Consider the following 19,820-nt stretch of genomic DNA (forward strand, 5'->3'; position numbering starts at 1 on the left):
GATCTGTGATTTTTATAAACTTTCTACGCCTCCACTTACTCCAGTGTTTACAAACATTACAAAGATAAACAAACCAGTCACAAAATACAGCAAATGTCATTCTAAAAATTATAAATCATATTTGTAATTATATTTATACCCGTTTTCTAACATTAGTCCTTGAATTAAGAGTTCAGTCAATCAACTCGAAAATGTGTTCCCATTCCTATAAATTTCTGTGCGCCATGGCTTCCTTTTGATTTGGATCATGGATTGGGGCTTTAAACAAGAGCATGTTTTCAGAGTGGTTGGTTGTTGTCACTGTGCTGGAGGATGAAGGGGCGGAGACTTTAGCATCACAGAGGGGGAAGAAACGTCTTCTGGCTTCACAACCCTTCCACCAAAACAGAAGGACTTTTACAACCCGTCCACAAAAATAAAAATGACTTTCACAACCCCTCCACCAAAACAGAAGGACTTTTACACCCAGTCCACCAAAACAAGAACTTAAACAACCCGTCCACCAAAACAGAAGAACTTTCACAACCTGTTCACCAAAACAGGGCTTTCACAACCATTCCTTAACAAAAAACCTTCTTGGTCTTTCACCATTATGTACTTTGCTACTATCCCTATACTACTATTTACTGTGTACTATACCTACTATGTTAATGTGTCTATAGTACTATCTACTATGCTACTATCCTATACTACTACGTTAATATATCTAAACTACCATCTACTGTGTACTATGCTACTATCCCTATACTACTACCTACTATGTTAACATGTCTATACTACTATGTACGCAAGAGTTTAGCACTCAAGTTCAACATTGTTTGACAAACAATACCACTTACCCATAACTGCCAGAGCTGCACCCCTCCTGCTGACTTGTTCACAATTTGTAAGTCACTTTAGATAAAAAGCTAAATGACTAAATGTAAACAGAAGGACTATAACAATCCTTCCTCCACAACAGAAGGATATGCCTAAACTATTAGTGACTGGACTGATATCACACCGTGTGTGTGAATGTAATGAGTCCTGCGAAAAGTGGGTGTCATATTGCCCTGGCCGGGATTTAGAGCATCCATGTTCCATCCTTCTGTTGTGATATGACTGCTATCCATCAGTCAACTCTCTCTGAACTGACCTATTCCAAAACCAGTTAGTGATTGCTTTCCAATGTCTGAATCCATGGAATGTGCAATCAAGATACAGTACAACAGGTAATGGTTCCCAAGAAGGTCAAGGGGGGAAACATATAAAACACCACAAGAGTATTAAGCAGAGAATTAATCTTTTTCAGAATGGAGCCGATACTCCCAACTCCTACTGGATGGCTTGAGAATAACTTAGTGTAAAAACAGTCTTTAGTTCCTGAAGCAGGTGAGAATTCCTACAGTGCCCGTTACTATGTACATATATACTACTGGCTCATAGTAAGCTGGGCACAGGCAGGGTCATTATTTACTATAAGCTTAGAGACCACTCTCTCATAGTGTGTATGCATGAGGTGGCTGAGTGGGGCGTGTCATCCTGTAGTGAATCCAAAAGGAACATAGAGTTCTACAGTATATGTGCATATGGCAGGGATCTTCTTACATGTGCATACTGTAGAAGGGATCTTCTTACATAAACACGCAAAACAACGCATCTGGTCTGTCCACTGTGGCTGGTCCAATGTACTGTAGCTGTGGTGTCCATTTTAAATAAAAAAAAAAAATCCCATTCACTCACATGTGCATATAGCAGGGATCTTCTCACATGTGCATATAGCAGGGATCTTCTCACATGTGCATATAGCAGGGATCTTCTTACTGTACATGTGCATATACTAGGGCTGACCCCAATTAGTCGAATAATCGATAGAAAGGAGCCGTAGTCGACAAATTTCTGCCAATCAAAGTCGACTATAAAAATCCTTAGTCGAGGTCAGCCCTAGCATATACTGTAGCAGGGATCCTATTACATGTGCATATAGCAGGTATCTTCTTACATGTGCATAAGGTATCTTCTTACATGTGCATATAGCAGGTATCTTCTTACATGTGCATAAGGTATCTTATTAGTATGTACATATAGCAGGGATCATTCCCATTACATATACGGTAGGAGGGATGTTCTCACACTCACATACTGTATACTGCGCTACTGTGTATTGTGGATACTTTACTGTGAATACTGCACTACTGTATCCCGTGCATATTGTATGCCCTACATGTGCATATAGCAGGGAACTTCTCACACTCATCAATGCACATTGGAGAGGGTGTCTGGTGTTTGTCAGGAACTGGGTCTGGAGCCTTAGTGGCAGCCTCGTGAGATAAGGGCCAGGAGGAGGCATTTCAGAAGAATGATGGTGAGTTCCCATCAGCCTCTGGGGGAACGGCCTGGTAGACATCGAGTCCACCCCAGCGCCAACGTATCAGGCCAAGTCTGACAGAGATAGGACCAGTGTACAAGCTCCTCCCAGTAACCAACATACAGCTTCATTAGGATTCCAAAATGGCAGCTGAAATCTAATACCAATCCTGTATTGGGGTAATAATGGTAATTAAAAAAAGGGAAGATCTACCTAAAATAGAATGTTCATGTTATTTCTATACTACTGTACAGCTCGGTTTGTAAATATGAACAAGTTAACCCTTAAGCTGTACACCAGAGACGTATGATTCTAGTGATGACAAGGGACACATCCTGTCGCAGCTCCATAGACAGTGAATAATGGAACAACGAGGACACTATGACAGGTACTGGGAATCAATATATTATTCCACAGTACCCATGGTGATCTTACTGGTATATGGGTAAAACAAGTATTCAGAGCTGCAAGCAACATCGCAGTGACATTTAGCAATACATTAGGCTTATCTCATTTTAACTTTCGACAGACATGCATGAAGAGAAAACAAATACTGGGCTGGTGGTGGTTTGGGTGGGGTGAGAGGAGAGTCACTGACATGATGCTGTGGGGAGGATAATCCCTCAGGGTGTTCCTGGGAGTCCATCAATATCAGACGGCCATCAAAACAAATAACTAATTGCAACATCCATATCAATACACTCTAAAACAAACACAACTAGAAACTTCCATATCAATACACTCAAAAACAAACACAACTAGAAACTTCCATATCAATACACTCAAAAACAAAACACAACTAGAAACTTCCATATCAATACACTCAAAAACAAACTACTACAACAATCCATATCAATACACTCAAAACAAACACATCAATCAATACACTGGACTTCTCAGATCACCCCACTCTCCGCTGGAAGTCTATGAAAGATTACGCCACCAGAAGTTTAAAAAAGGCCTGATTGCTGATTAAATTTTTTATTTTATTTTTTACACCATTACACCCCCAATGTTGTTGCGGTCAATAACAACATGTTCTTTGTCAGTCTGCCTACATGTAGTTAAGTCAGTCTGCGTAATTAAATAAGGGTTACTGTTACAAAGGGTCAGATTAAACCGAATATATATATTTATTGCCTGAGATCCCATGTATAATATTTGTATATCGTTTGATATCCCTTGTATATTCTTTGTACATATACACAGAATATCCCTTTACCTGGTACAGGACAGACCATAATACTCGTTCTCCTATTGGAAGCGATCCCCTAGGCGCCACGGCCATACCCCCCAATGTCTAGTTCAAAGTCACCGCTAAGACATGCCTGAACATGCCCGGTTCTGCGCAAGAATACGAGACAGAAATAAGGCTGGTACTAGATTGTTCACCTTACGTATAAATACGGCGCAGGTGAATACAGCAGTATGTTACCCCAATAAGTTGAAGCCTCACACCACGATACAACGTGCTGTGAAGTGGGCCCGTTTTGCCCCAAAATAGAGCCTTGAGACCGCGTGCGAATTGATAGCTGAAGTGTCAGAGTTTAACGCTGTATCGTCGAGTTCGACCTATTCTATTATTAAGTAATAGTCTATTATGTAGTGTATCGTGCGGCTACCGTTCTACAGTGACCAGCATTACCAACGTTTCATCGTACCAAGCTAGTGTGCTTATCCAGGCTGGGCGGCCTAACCTGGTGCCGTCATCCGAGGAGCCCTAGGCGAGAACCGTGTGGATATGTACACTGGATAACCTACCCGACGACTACCGAGCCCTTTTCGGCTGGATTATATTTGCTTTGGTCCTGTAGCTGTTGGAGCGGAGAATCGTCTACACCCACTGCTGTGTGGGATTTACCCTGTGAGGAGCACCGTCGAGCCCGCCTCTAGGACCCCTGAGGCTGGCTAGCTTTCCTCCATGCGGCACTGCATACCGGAGAATAGCTGTCGTTTGTCTACGGATCAAGGGATTATTGCATTGTCTCCTGTACCTGGAGTCTCCTTATTCCTCGTTGACCCAGACTTTCGCTACCGACAAATCCTCCCCCCTGCTGGCCTACAACCGGAGGGACCCTTTTAGTATCTCCAGCGGACCTAGTGTACCATATATAATTCTTATGATACAGGTGGTATTAATTATCTCCTGCGTAATATGCTCATGGACTTACGCTCTTGACCTATTCATGCACATTCTTCGCCTTACAAGCGCAACTCTCAATCTTGATAAGTAATGTAAGATAATCTTCGTGCTGCTAATAAATATTCTTCTAAACAGTATTTCTTGTGAAGCCGTGTTATTGTGGGGGTGTTCATCTCATATACATGTGTACTGTATGGCCAGTAGTAATGTACATAACTCAGTAGTGGTTTAATGATACCATACTTATTCAATACAGTCAGGGAATTGTACCCCTCAGTTACAGTTATGTTTGTCGAGTTAAAGTCAGTCTGCCTAGTTAAATAGGGGTTGAGAACAGAGGTCTGCCTAGTTAAATAAAGGTCAAGTCAGTCTGCCTAGTTAAATAGGGGTTCAGAACAGGAGTCTGCCTAGTTAAACGAGGGTTCAGAACAGGATTCTTACCTGAGCCTGGGCATGCCGAAGGACCACAGTGATGGCCTCAAGCTTGCCGTTAGTGGCATCCAGGAGGCTCCCGAGCTCCTGGATGCTCTGGTCCTGTCTCTCACACTGCGTCCGGTAGCTGTTTGTGCTAGTTGCCCTGCCGCTCGCAGGTAGCCGGCACGCTTCCCCATTAATCAACGGCGGTTGGGCGGGATGGCTGCGTGCGCTGGCCTTAGGTTTGGTCTTGTCCACTGTAAGAGAAGTATTCAGTGTTGTTACGACGTTCAGCATCATTATTCCTCCCTCCATGATCCCTGTGGTTTGGAAGAGCTGCAAGAGTAACGCACCACCCCAGCCGCCACCACCCGCTCCAGCCAGGACACGGACGGGACGAGTCCAGCGTCTGGTCCGGGGTGACTGTGCCGAGAGCCCACCACAGTCCAACCACACCGATGACTCACAAAGCCATCAGGCCACACTCCACTAGCAGCTTACATACAAAATGGAGCCCCCAAATGAGATTACCTCTCCCATCTCCTGATTCAATCTCCTACTCTGCGGACACTGCGGTGGCCGGTGCCCGCTTGTTTTAGCAAGGCCGTGCCCCAGTGGCTCTGATTTTACATCAGCTTTATAAATGCAACACCCCCACATAATAACCACATCGAGCCTGCTAATGAACGACGCTTTAGCTCTGCCAGAGACGCCGCGGGGTGGAGAGGGAGCAAAGCTACAGGCTTAAGGCAACAGAACGCCGTGGGGAAGAGTGTGTTTACCAGGACTTATCACCGATACTGGACACCGGTGGCTGACATGTTGGGGAAGCACTGCTTGGTCTGTCGGGGGACGACGCAGCGGGGGTTATGTAATGGGGACAGTGAAGACAGGCTTAGACATAACAGGAATGCCAGGCTTAATGGTGGAAATATAGCACCAGTGGCCTTCGGGAGGGGGATGCTTCATTCACACAACACCGGCATTTAGGCTGATGCTGTACAGAATTCAGGGTGACAGCTGGTTAAAACTAATGAGCGACAACAAACAAGGTAGTACATAGATGAAAAAGAACTCTACAAACGTCACGCAAGACACTTTGAAAATACACCGTGATGCTAAACTGCCCTGTTGTCCTTGTGCAGACTGCATGTATCCGATTCCCATCAACCCAGATTTTTTTTTTAATATATATATATTTTTATAGTATTGGATCAAAATAGTACCCGATCAAAATACTCCTGGTTAAATTTAGACTCACCAAGGAGGACATCACCCCACCACCACACACATGTTAGAAAATGACCACCAGCCACTAACCACATGTCCATGGCTGGTTACATTTGTCTACCAGACACTGGCAGGTAAACAACCAATAGGAATCTATTTTACCAGTCTTTGGGTAAGAGTTTCACATATATATCAACGTGTCCCCTATATGTGTATGCTGATCAGGAAATAGATAAATCCATTTTTCAGCCCGCTTCTCTAGCGTGCATAAGTACACATACTATCGATAATCTAGCGTTTATTTGAAAACGATTAAATAGGCTGAAAAATTTGTTGTGTATTCCACTAAAGGGCATTTATCACAGAATCTTTTTTATTTTCTGGACATTTCCAAAAACGAGCGTTTTTCAAAATGGTATAAAACGGAATGTACCGATGAACAAACAATCCGTTTCGTACATGTTGACTGCAAGCACGTCATTGATAAGCGACGGGCGCATTAGACACAGCCATGATATAGTTTATGCATTCGTAAATGTGCTCGCCCTCCCATTGACTACAGCGCTGGCACTCGAGCGCTAAATTGTGCGCCCCCCTGCTGGCACTCAGTGTTAATACCACTTTTTTTTCAACTTTAATATTCTATACACTCTCACGGACCTCTGCGTTATCATTGGAACTCATTCTGAGACCCTGAGAGTGCAATGCCGGCCGAATCCTGCTAAGTGGCAGTATCGCCTACCCTTTGAAACCTTATTTCACGGTTACATTTTATATGGTCCGGGAGTAGAATTTGGACCCAGGCAAGTGAAACGCTTCATCCGAGCACCTTGGAACATGTCCATCACACTTTATTTATATATTTTGTGCCATTTCATGTCAGGGACCCGATGGACATCAATACTGGAAATCGCGATCAGACAATGGGAATATTCTTTTTGCAATACCTCCTATCAAAGTTAAGGACTATATGACATCAATCGTACTTTGATCCTACAATGATTTCACATCGATCCCAACGATCAACGTATGTAGTATTCAAAACGTATGCGGTTGCTAACGATCAGAGCATCACAAAACGACCCCCCCCCCCCCCCCCCCTTTGATGCCTTCATGATGAAACATAATACCGATTATATACCTTTGAATTGGAAATAATATCGTGTCGAGGCGAGCAACGCGAACGACTTTTGCAAAATGCACATATCACTCCATAACTTAGCTTCCAGGAATTAGCCCGGATCACTCTGAAACTATACAATATTCACCATGGGATAACACGCGAACGTATATGAAAGATTTACAATTCTCTTTACATACTGGACTACAAATAGTGTCTGTCAAATGAGCCGGACAATTTTCTCCATAGCTATAATATAGATATAGCTCTGCAAACATCGTGAAAATAGGCAATGGAAAGCTGGCGCTAGAGAGCAGCAATGGGGCATGGCTATGGCGTTGAATGAGTTAAGATAAATTGAATACCAATTTCACAACCATACTAGCAAAAAAAATGCATACACTGAACTTGCGGCTGCACTTGCATGCCAATTGAATACAAAAACATTTCATATTTCATCTCAAGACAGCTGGGTTGCCGCCCCCCAGAAATGTAATACCTGTGCAAATTAAATACTTTTAGTATTTAACTTTTTTTTTTTTTTTTAAACTTTGGCCATTCCCCTGGCTCTTTTTTGCGTTTATCGCATTTATTCTGGTCAAGGATGACCGACAGAAACAGGCTGAAGGGGTTCAGATGGTGGGGGAAGACACTCTGGGAAAGGCACGGCTGCAGTCCGGGATTCGAACTCGCTAAACCCCAGATCCGTGACGAGCACGGTTGTCCCCGGCGCCGAAATAGCGCTCGAGGTACGTGGTGAGCTACTGGAGCTCCCCTAGTATTTAACTTTTAATAATAATACATTCAATGTATATAGCACTTTTCCGAGAAGAGGCGGGTCTTGAGGGTCTGTTTCAAGGAGGGGACGGTGGTTGATTGACAGATTAGGATGGGGAGGGTGTGGCAACTCAAAAGGCCCAGTCAGCAGTTTCTCCATGCATTTATTTAGTTCTAGCAATAGGACTATAAACCAACAATAAATAATATCAGAGAAGAAGACAGTATATGGCATATTAACACATTGTGTGCCAGCAGGGGGTGCGCTATTTATCGCTTGGATGCCACGACTCTAGTCAATGAGGGCGAGCACATTTTCGAACGCATAAACTATCTTAAATTATGGCTATGTGTCTAATACGCCCATCGCTTATCAATGACTTGCTTGCAGTCAACATGTACGAAAAGGATTGTTTTTTCATCAGTACATTTCCGTTTTGAATACGAGTATAGTTTAAGATTTCTAGTGATTCCAGAAAAATGCGCGAAAATAGCCATTTACTGGAATACACAAAACAGTCATTTTTCTGCCCATTTATGAAGCGTTTTCAAATAAACGCTAGATTATCGATAGTATATGTGTACTTATGCACATACTAGAGAAGGGGCTGAAAAATCGATTATCCATGACCTGGTCAGCGCTAACGTCATACACGCACACAGCCACACACGTTGTGAAATATGTGAAAAAAACATCCGATTACCCCAAAACTGGTAAAATAGATTCCTTACCTCAGATTAGATGTTCTGCAAAAAGATTATTCCAATTCCTGATCGCCATTCCAAATATCGATCGCGTTTATTGATCCAACGTTAGACCTCGGCTCAGGTTACATGCCTGAGAAGTAAAATGTGGAATCCGGAGCGTTTTTTTCTCATGCATTTCCGTTGAGTCCATTCCAATGGGTGCAATACCATCCAGGAGACTATAGGGGGCGGTATTTGCCCTTTGAGCTCAGGGACAGTCCCAATGATAACGTGAGGCTGGATGGATATCGCTAATAAAATAAACTACGATTAAATAACAAGATTTCTCGTTGTTGGCACACAACGCATGGCGGCCAACAACGAGATTTCGCATTGTTGGCACACAATGTGTTAAGTAAGGGATAATGTATAGCTACGAGGTCATTGTTGCAAAATAATTGACCGACAAGTTTAAAATACCGAGGCGCCTCGCCGAGGTCAATTATTTTGCGACAATGACCGAGTATAGGCTATACATTATCCCGCTTATTACATGGCTAACTTACTAACAATATACCTAATTCATTTTACACCATCGACAAGACGAGATCAAATGCAGACGCAGTTCTGTTCTGTCGCTCCCGCTGTCATCGCCGGCAGATCTGTGGTCCGATTGCACTGATGACTGAGTGCAGCTGTGCATATGCTGAGCAGCTTTCATGACTGCACTGATGCAGTCAGTGGGCTTGATTGCTACAGCTGCGCACAGCGGTCACTCATTATTGCTCGGCAGAGGTCCGTTATCGAGTAATAACGGACCTTTGATGAGCGCTATTGACCAATCACAATCAAGCATTTCGGCGAATGTTAAAATGCCATGTAATAATACAGTATATTCCACTATACAGTAGCTATTAGTGGTGGGGGAAAATATCAATACGTAGTAGTATCGCGATACTTTGCGTGGCGATACTGCATCGATACAGGGACTCCAAGTATCGATATTTAATTATTTATAAAAGAAATGTATTGTTCATTTCAATACCTGTAATAGTACAGTAGTCCACACACACGTGTGCATTCAGTTAAGTTGGAATATGACTGTAATAGGGCGGTTAGGTGGCGTAGCAGAGATTGCGTTCGTCACCAACCCCGGAGCTGTGAGCGGATAGGACCCGAGTGGGATAGTGTGATCCTTCCACACGCTACGCCCTCTCAGAGAGGATCCGCGCTGCCAGGTGAAAAGAAGCGGTTGATTGGCTGGACGTGTGTCGGAGGAAGCACGTGGTAGCCTCCACTCTCCCAGATGATCTGACTGTGGGGGGTAAGTGCGCAGCGACCAGGAAGGGGATTGGGAATTGGCATACGACTAGCATTGGGATGGGAGAAAATCGGAGGAAAATGGAGGGGGAAAAAGATTAAAAAAATAAAAGGAATATGACTAATAACAGTTCAGTTCGTCAGGTACATGCAACACAGATTACAGTGTTTACATCCGTCTGCTTGAGAAAATACCATGTTCTGGAATAAAAATGACTGAAGTGAGATGAACAGACTGAACTTTATTTTATTAGATAAAACATGTTGACAGGTTTACTTTGCAGTTGAAAAAAGGTAATAAATCGCAATATTAATATCGCAATACTCAGCATATCGCAATATATTTAGTATCGCAATACTATCGCATCGTGACTCAAGTATTGTGATAGTATCGTATCGTATCGTGAAGCCTCTGGTGATTGCCACCCCTAGCAGCTATATCCGTGGCGATCGGTTTAGTTCTTATTGAATTCCACGGTTGACTGTAGTATCAGCAATCCCCAATGATTTGTCCCAGAAAAAGCGGTTAAACAGGGCACACACCGGTCTGTCCGACTGCCTTTTCGAGTTCATAAATCCTACAACGAATTTACAATAGGAAGTTCGGCCAGAGAATCTAACTGTTCCAACAGCAATATATAATCACATTTCAGAAGCAGAATGCATGCAATAAGTTCCAGGTTTTAAAGTCGTATTTGGGGGCAATTGACCAATGGTAGGCTTTTTCTTATCTGGGTCTCGACCGACTACTCTTAAAATTTGGTCTTGCCTAAGAGAAAAGCAAAAATAAGAAAAAATTGCTGAATAAGAACAAAATAAGAAATGCTACTTAAGAACAAAATAAGAGGAAATCTGTTCTTATATCGCTTTGTGAATGAGGCCCAATGTGTTGGGTGACGTTGAAATAGTGTAGAAAGTCCAGCAGTTCAATTGTGGTATTGCAGAGAGGGGAGTCGACATGGATGTTGAAGTCGCCTAGTAGACAAACCGATATGGCACAGAGAGCAGATACCCTGGTTTTAACTGGCTGTCAAACCAACACATGCTCCACCAAGAGATGAGCCTTACCTGCCGTGGAGTTCTGCTTGGGTTGTGGCAACGGTGAGGCTTCCGGTCTCTGCCTGCTCGACAGAGAGGCCGGTCTGGCGCCGGGGCCGGCAGCCGAGGGTTGGGAGGGCGAGGCTCCTCTGGTTCGGGCGGGGTGCGGCCACACTCCAAGTCTGCTCTTGCTCTCCTCATACGTAGCCCCTGCTGTCCCATGCCTCCATTTAAGTCTGAGCTGAAGCATCATTGAATTGGATCTTCGATTAATATACCGTCTGGCAGATCCGTCTTCCCAGTGTTTATGGATATAGTGGGCATTGTGTAGTAGTGCAATATTGTTTGTACCTTTATGAAATTCAAAAAATAAAAAAAAGATACCACACTACTACACAATGCCCAGTATTATCCATAAGCAGAGGACCCACTGGGAAGACTCCCACAAACATAGAAACACGCTGCTATTAGACTATATTCCCCCATAGAAGCCACACTCTATAGCAAACTTCTTTCCTCCTCGACTAAATATACACTCTCAAAGCAGATAGGTGTATTCTCTGAACTCTGTTGCCTATACTAAATGTATACACATCTACCTTTAGTCATTTGGCTGATGCTTCTATCCAAAGTGACTTACAAATTGTGTACAACAAGTTAGCAGGAGGGGTTCACCTCTGGTGGCTAAGGGTAAGTGGTATTGTTCGTCCCAGGCTAGAGTGCTACACTATTCAGTGCATAGTAGTATAGACATATTTGCATATTTGGCATAGTAGTATAGGTATAGTAAACATAGTAGATAGTAGTATAGACAGTTTAGTTCACCAATTTAGCAAATCAATGGCAGTGAAATCAGTCACAAAACTCACCACTCGTTTCGACCAGTTCAAGCCAGCTATCAGAATTTAAACCAGTTAAAATCAAATCCTGTAGATACAACAATTTAACGGACCCTTTAGCAGCTAGTAGGATGCCACCCATATACAATAATACTGTATATATTTATCTACATCAGTTTTTGAAATATATATATCCCCGTTTACATACATTATATATCTCCCATACCTGCTCTTACTAGTTATACCACTGGCCAGTATGGCTTACTACCAGTGTATTTACATCACTGTATCACTGTACATAATACTGTAACATTGTACTACTACAAACATCAGATTAGCATATTTACGCAGTAGCTTTGATGTATGCACTTTACAGTTACCTTGCACTCTGGTTAGATGCCAACTTATTTTCATTGTACTGCGTTCGTTCTGTACGATGACAATACATTTTAATCTAGTAATTTGCCACCTCCACTAAAAACACTCTCAAAGCAGATAGGTGTATTTGCCAGTGAATGAGATCCTTACTTCTCCTCTGAGGGATAAATGTAAAGATAAAAAATTAAGAAGCCAGAAAGAATATAGTAAGATGGCTTCTTTAGTCCCTCACCCTGTAGAGTAGTGGTCGGCCGTGGGCCGAAATTGGCCCGCCAGCAATCATATCTGGCCCATCAGATTATTTTGAGAATATGACTTTTTTCTTCTTAAAAAAATCATTATATATATATATATATCATACCGACTATTGGCTAGGCTATATATTTAAGATACTGTATAACGTCCAAACAGAGAAACTACCACCACCTAAAGATTGCTTATTATTAGTGCCGTCAGGCGATTAAAAGAAATTTATCCAATTAATTAATTCATCCAATTAATCGCATAACCATTTTATGCCTGATATTCTATAATCATATTTCAAATTGCATGTGTCCGGATGGCAGAATTCAGTACTGTATCTACAAAACTTTGTTTAATCATCTTCCATCTATTAATTTGCTTAGATTTTTCAGGTCTGGTCAATTTGAGCATAGTGTTATTCACAGTCAAATATGCAAACGAATTTATTGATATTCTCATTTGGTTCATTACAATTTACTCAAGCCTAGTAACAGACAGTATTTCTGACACTGGGGATCCATAGATGTCCCTAGAATCAGATACCAAGAACATGCAAATGGACCATATAAAAAAAAGTCTGTAAATGTGTATTCTACGTTCTTATGGAATTAATGAGTAAAAAAACTTTTTTTTTTGTAATGAATTTTGAGTTAATTTTCATAACACGATAATTTGCTGTGTAATTAATTAACGCGATAAACTGACAGCCCTACTTATTATACTTCATTTCATCCATGTTGAGACTAAGAGTAAATAACAGGTGCAATGCAGCGAGGTGCAATGTAGCGCTTGCTCAACATGAATAAAGTCGGTGGACAGCGCCTGGTGCTGAAATAGCAAACAAGCAGTGTGGTATGGTAATAATGGTATGAAATTAAAACACCAGTTCAGTAAGTCATTCAAACTTTATCTTTACTTATATATGACTGACTGCACCACACATGAACAGTAACAATGCAATACCTCAGTGTTTCCCTTATATGCATTCAGCGGCGGCGCCGCTGCTCTGAACTAGGTGAACGAAATGAACCGGATCACCGCTGTACAACCATTCATTTGTTTGACTCTTCTGCTGCACGCCTATCAAACAGGCTGGCGAGGATCATGACTGAATGGAACGAGTTGAAAGGATTAAACGTTCAGTTACCGCGATAGGCCAGTTGGTTTAAATAATGTTGGCTGACATTTTATTTTATTGGTTTATTTGTTTGTCAGTCAAATTATTTAACTTGGTTTCGTTGCAAGAGAGGTGGAGCTGCGTGAGTAGCTAAATCGTTCACGCAGGAAAGAGATAACGTTAACCTAACTTGCATGTAAAGGTGAAGAGTTGGGGGCAGAGCAGAGGTAAGTGAATTCCTTTAGATACTGTGGGCTTTCTCCTATAATAACCAAATTGATCATATTGATACATATTTTACAAGGCTATCGCTATTAACAGTTTGAGTGCCAGCCATTAACATTGGAAACACTTCAATGATAGCGTTGTAAACGCATAATCTGTTTACATTATGGCTATGTGTCTAATCTGCCTGTCGCTTATCAATGACTTGTTTGCAGTCAACATTGTCGAAACGGATTTATTTATTTAGCGTTGTGAACGCATAATCTGTTTTACATTATGGCTATGTGTCTAATCTGCCTGTCGCTTATCAATGACTTGTTTGCAGTCAACATTGTCGAAACGGATTTATTTATTTAGCGTTGTGAACGCATAATCTGTTTTACATTATGGCTATGTGTCTAATCTGCCTGTCGCTTATCAATGACTTGTTTGCAGTCAACATTGTCGAAACGGATTTATTTATTTAATCAGTTCATTTTCGTTTTATAGCATTTTGAAAAGCCCTTGTTTTTCAGGAAAATATATAGATTCCGTGATAAAAGGCATTTACTGGAATATTCTAGCATACACAAAAACGTTGTAATTTTTCGGCCTATTTATGAATAGTTTTCAAATAAACGCTAGATTATCGATAGTATATGTGTACTTATGCGCGCTATAGAGGCGGGCTGAAAAATCGATTCGCTCATTTCCTCATCAGCGATCACAGCCACACACACATAGGGCAAACGCTGAGATATAGGTGAAAACAGCTCTGATTATCCTAAGACTGGTCAAATAAATTCCTTACCCGAGATCAGATGTTATCCAAAAAGATTATTCCAATTCCTGATCGCCATTCCAAATATCGATCACGCTTATTGATTACAGTGTTGAGTCCTGTAAATACATAATCCATGCGTTTTCCGGGCCGGTGAGCACAATCGATCCTTCAGATGCCTCGTCGGAAAAGTAAAATGAACAAACTGACCACTCCCCCTGCATCAATGTAAAGTAATGGAGGGCAGTTACACAGGGAGAGACGATAGGGGGCGGTATCTTCCCAATTGAGCTCAGAGAGACTCTGCAGCACTAACCCGAAGCTCGATTGATGAAATATGAATTCAAATCGGCAATAAAAAAAGACAAACAAACGCTATATAGCGTCGGGGGCACTCAAAGGTCGGCATGAACTAACGACAAAAAGCGTCCGTGGCACTCAATGTGTTAATATAAATCTAAAGGATTTATGAATTTATTGCTTAACTAGCTGAAATTAGCCTACTTGTAATATTGGCACGAACCTGTTCATAGCTGTAAACCATCCAGTTTTTCCCGGGATCGTCACGTATTTCAACCTTCCTGAACATCCCGTTCCCGTATTTTTCCAGTTTTTAATTTAAATTAAAAAATTTTACAAAATGGCTGCAATTCCCCTCACTGACGACAGGCGGCAGCAGTGTAGATTAGAACGTTAGCACAGGAAGTCAGCCCGGAAGACGGTTGCGACCAAAAGAAAAAGAAGACCAGCGACCGGATAAAGGAGTGGTTTAGCATGAATTATACAACGGCATGCAAATTTCTCGATTCTGATTGGCCATTCACACGTCTTTATTGGCAACAATCCACGGTCCTGGGCTCAGGACCCGCCCACAACCGAATCACATAACCCTCCCCGGCTCACTCCGGGAGAAAACAAGATCGCGGACAACAAATGGTTATGTTGAAAGCACCATAACGACTAAATATGAAGCGATTCTGTCAAGGGGAATGTGTTAGTCCTTTAAACAATGTTGGATGATGTAATTGATGGGTCTTGAGGCAATCTAGAACAAAAGAAAAATCGCGGTTTGATTGATAGATTAATTGATTGATTTAAATTTCTTCCTTCCTACTTTCTACTGACTGCAGCGTTCTCTCTCACACTGTCCGACGCTGGCGTACCCACAAACACACACACACACACACACACACACACACACACACACTCCTGTCTGCAACAGCGGGGGAGTCAGACTGAGAGAGAAGCAGCGCTGTTTTAAGTGAGCATGGTCTATTGAATTGATTGATTGGTTGATTGCTAATTTTATTACTGTACCCCTGGTTTCCAACTGGTTAAGTTTAGGCTAAAAGAAATAAATAAAAAAATAGGGCGAAGAAAACGTTTTTTTCCTATAGGGCAAAGAAAACGTTTTAATTTGTTTTACCTACTTTATATAGAAGCATCTAAGAATTAAGTTCTATGGAAAGTAGGTCTGCATTCCCTTAACAATTGTGTGTATTGAGCCGTACTGTATTGTACCCATTCTGCATCTGGTAATAAAATTTTCAATCAATCATTCCAATAATACACAGTTGGATGTGTTAGTTGGTTGGATGCACTTCAAGCTGCTTCCACATGAGGCAACTTCTCTCAATCATTCCAATAATACACAGTTGGATGTGTTAGTTTGGTTGGATGCACTTCAAGCTGCTTCCACATGGAGGCAACTTGTCTTTTTTGTAGTTGTGGGAACTACTTTTTCTGGCGGATGGTTTTTTCAATAAATCTTCGATTAATGTGTGTTTATTGTATAGAAATAAGGTTGGATGAATCTGGCAGTTGTATAAAAGCTTTACACCACGTGCAGTCGTGATTTGTGACCAATAAACCATGCCTAGGGGGGTCTAACGACCCTCGGCTGCGCCTCGGGCCTAACGACCACCCCTAGGCATGGTTTATTGGTCACAAACCACTCCTGCGTGTGATGTAATGCTTAAATGTATTACATTCTAGAACTACCTAGAAAAGGCAGCAAAGTGATACCGGCAAAGTGGGGTTGTTCCCGGAGAGCTCACTCTCGGCCGTGGTTTCTCAGTGTAAATGTATGGTGCTCTCCCTCAACATGCGAGTAGGGTGAGACAACACCATTCTTACATTGGCACTGCTTTAACTTTGCATTTACCCATAATCCATTGCTGTATTAGACGTGCCAGTATAACTTTTGTTATATGAATGAAGAGCAAATGTAAAGTTAATCAATACACAATGAAACAATATCTTTATCTATATCACATGTCAAAACTACTTTAAAGGGGAACCATCTTATAAATGGCCTTTTCAGTGTTTAGCATTGTTTCCTAGCTATGTGGACTTATATTAATATGATCTATGTCTCTAATTCTCATATTGGCGCATTCTTCCAATTCTCCTCTCACAATATTCACCCTCACTGAACTGAGTCATCTGAAAATGTGATGATTTGTGATGTCAGAAAGACACCGCTGCATGATAATGGCGAGGTACAAGATGAGCTGCACACAGTGGTTGGAGCCCAGGCTCAAAACGGCTTAGAAAAATGCTGTTTTTGAAGACTTTATTAGAAATACAAAACAATGAATTAAACAAAATATATAATTACAGAGGTGTTCCAGGAATTGTGTAAAAGTGCCCAAATAGTGAAAGAAATAGTAAAATAGTTCCCCTTTAATAAAAGAAGATTTCTGTTTTTCATTTCTACTCATTCATCCAAAACAAGACAGCAATTCTACTTCTGCATGGACCGGGAGAATTGAGCTCATAGCACAGATTTCGAGTTGATTGAATGGACATTGCTGTTCTTAGGAAATGTTGCACAGGGTGGAAATAATGGAAATTTACATTTCTAACATTAACATTTAGTGTATGTTTAAAGTTGATACATTGAGGCATGGTAGAATTTCACTTTATATTACAGCAGTATCCGTTTTTAACATTACAATAAGTGTCTGACACTATAGACGCATGTTAAAAGTCAAAGTCAACTTTGTCACAATTTGTGCAAGACATACAGAAAAATTCAATTACGTGCCCCCCTTCCCACGGTGTATATAGAAAGAGACAAGTAACATAGGACACAATATACAACACACAGGACTATGTACAATATAAACAGTGTCTACAATTAAATGAATGAATTAAATAAGAGGTAAAAGAGAACTTAGTGTAAATATTCTTTCATTTGTGTCAACGTTATAAAAATCCTATTGTATTCAACAAATTAATTATGATACACCACAATCAGGGAGCGAAATTAACTTTTTGACTCACCGGCCAGTGGCGGGTAGATGGGAAGAATCTACCCGCCAAGCATATTTCTTACCCGCCAACTTTTTTTTGATAAATTTTTTTTTATTATTATTTTATATAGATTTTTTTTTAATAAAATATATATATTATATAATCATACTTGTGGTTGTGTTATCTGCGAGACATCGCCACCTCGCTGTCTGCAAACAGCTCCACTGTGTGTATACTCGAGTGGCCTCCAGCTCCAGCAAGGATTCTCCGGGGGTGCAGCTGGACCCTAAACGCTACATTCAGCATGCAAAAGAATTCTCCGGCGCTGCACCTGGACCCTAGTCAGCAGCCCTCACTCATGCGATGTAAACCAGGGACTCGAATACGCATGTTGTTGTTGTAGGACATTGATGCCAAGAGCTATCTGTAGCTACTGCTGGATGGCGTTGGGACAACGCCTCAGTGAACTATTTAGTTTACTGCGACATTTCGTAGTGACTAGTTACCTAGCCAACGGAGGTATTATGCACTGGACTATTGCTGGAGGATTTGTTGATGTCGGGAGCTATCCGTAGCTAGCCGGCTGGATAACGTTACACAATGCCTCGTGTATTAAACTAAGTGAATAGTTGACTGGGTCATTTTGTAACGGTAGCTAACGTTATCTCACGAAGGTCCCACACTGACTAGACTAACGTCACGGTGAGGCAATAGCCTCTGTTTACATGCAGGCATACAGGGGTAGGAGCAGTAGTGCTAAGTGCTAACTAACGTCACGATGACTCGGAGGCAATAGCCTCTGTTTACATGCAGCATACAGAAACAGGTGGGGAGGGGGTAGCAGCAGCAGTGCGCGGTGCGCGCTTCATGTCTGCTGAGACAGCGAGTGAGAACTCCGCTAAAGAATTTGATCATGATTTTCACATGACTATTTGATTGAGCGCCACACGGCGCTCAGACGTCTCAGTGGGAGGCGCCAAACGTAAAAACTGAGCGCAAATGGCGGGTGGCGCTCTCTAGTTTCGGTCCCTGACCACAATGTGCCCTTTCTATCTATTCTAAATCTATGGCCTCGTGATTCCACGGTTGCGCAGTGCAGACAATATATATATATATATAATATACATACGAGGGGGAGGAGACTACATTGGGAGGGGGCGGGCCGGGGGGAAGGGGGCGGGGCAAAATATCCCGTTTTTTGCCAATGTTGACAGCTATGAACCTGTCAAACCAAACCTTTGTAATAAAGATACAATTACTGTTGTATTAACGTTAAGTATTACTAGATAAATACATTTAATCCAAATACTGCAAGTGCTACAATCCTTAAATTTTTTTTTTTTTAAGATTGAATCCCGTCTGCACAAACTTGTTAGCCCGTCTGTTACCTCAGCACTCCGTAACTAACGTTAGCTGTCGATAGTTAGCCAACGTTGGCTTGCTAGCTAAAGAGGATAATAGGCTAGACCAGTGTTACTCATTACGCGCCTTGCCTCGTGAGACTTTGTTTGATAACAATAAGAATATAGCTAACTTGCTCTGAAAAACCAAAAAAAAAAATGCAATGTTATTCACAGTCGAAGATGAAAAAAGTTAATTGGGCCTTGTAGAAGAGGAGAAATCGTCCATTTACTTAAGTATGCATCTTTAGGCGGATTTTCAGAAAATATGGCTAGGGCTTAAGAGGTTAAACTGACGTCAAATCGGGAGCAAAAAAAGCTGAATCCGCTTCAAAAAGACATTAGTTACTGGCTACATTAGGTATATAAGAATTACAACGACACATTCATTAACTAAATAAAAAAATACAATTCGGTTTTTAAGCCTCTAAAGCCGGGCGGAACACTACACATGTTTTGTAAAACATTAAATATATTTGTATCCGTTTGTGATAAAGACACGCTTTATTGTATGGGAATCGGGA

At 41.6% G+C, this 19,820-nt stretch overlaps 2 protein-coding genes across 2 annotated transcripts in view; both read right to left on the reverse strand.

The window, feature by feature from the left end:
- The window catches only part of LOC311226124 (uncharacterized protein), a gene marked incomplete at both ends in the record, with an annotated part of 109,877 nt that overhangs the window by 43,296 nt on the left and 46,761 nt on the right, over window positions 1-19,820 (reverse strand). The gene's annotated exons all lie outside the window — the stretch shown is intronic.
- The window catches only part of LOC311225095 (uncharacterized protein), a gene marked incomplete at its 5' end in the record, with an annotated part of 40,142 nt that overhangs the window by 16,953 nt on the left and 3,369 nt on the right, over window positions 1-19,820 (reverse strand). Inside the window, 2 exons of the mRNA XM_084310300.1 lie at window positions 4,932-5,161; window positions 11,107-11,317. Coding sequence (XP_084166426.1) covers window positions 4,932-5,161; window positions 11,107-11,317 — 441 coding nt within the window. The remainder of the gene's footprint in view (window positions 1-4,931; window positions 5,162-11,106; window positions 11,318-19,820) is intronic.

The sequence above is a fragment of the Notolepis coatsorum genome, assembly GCF_963971535.1.
Source record: "Notolepis coatsorum genome assembly, chromosome: 3".
Taxonomy (NCBI): domain Eukaryota; kingdom Metazoa; phylum Chordata; class Actinopteri; order Aulopiformes; family Paralepididae; genus Notolepis; species Notolepis coatsorum.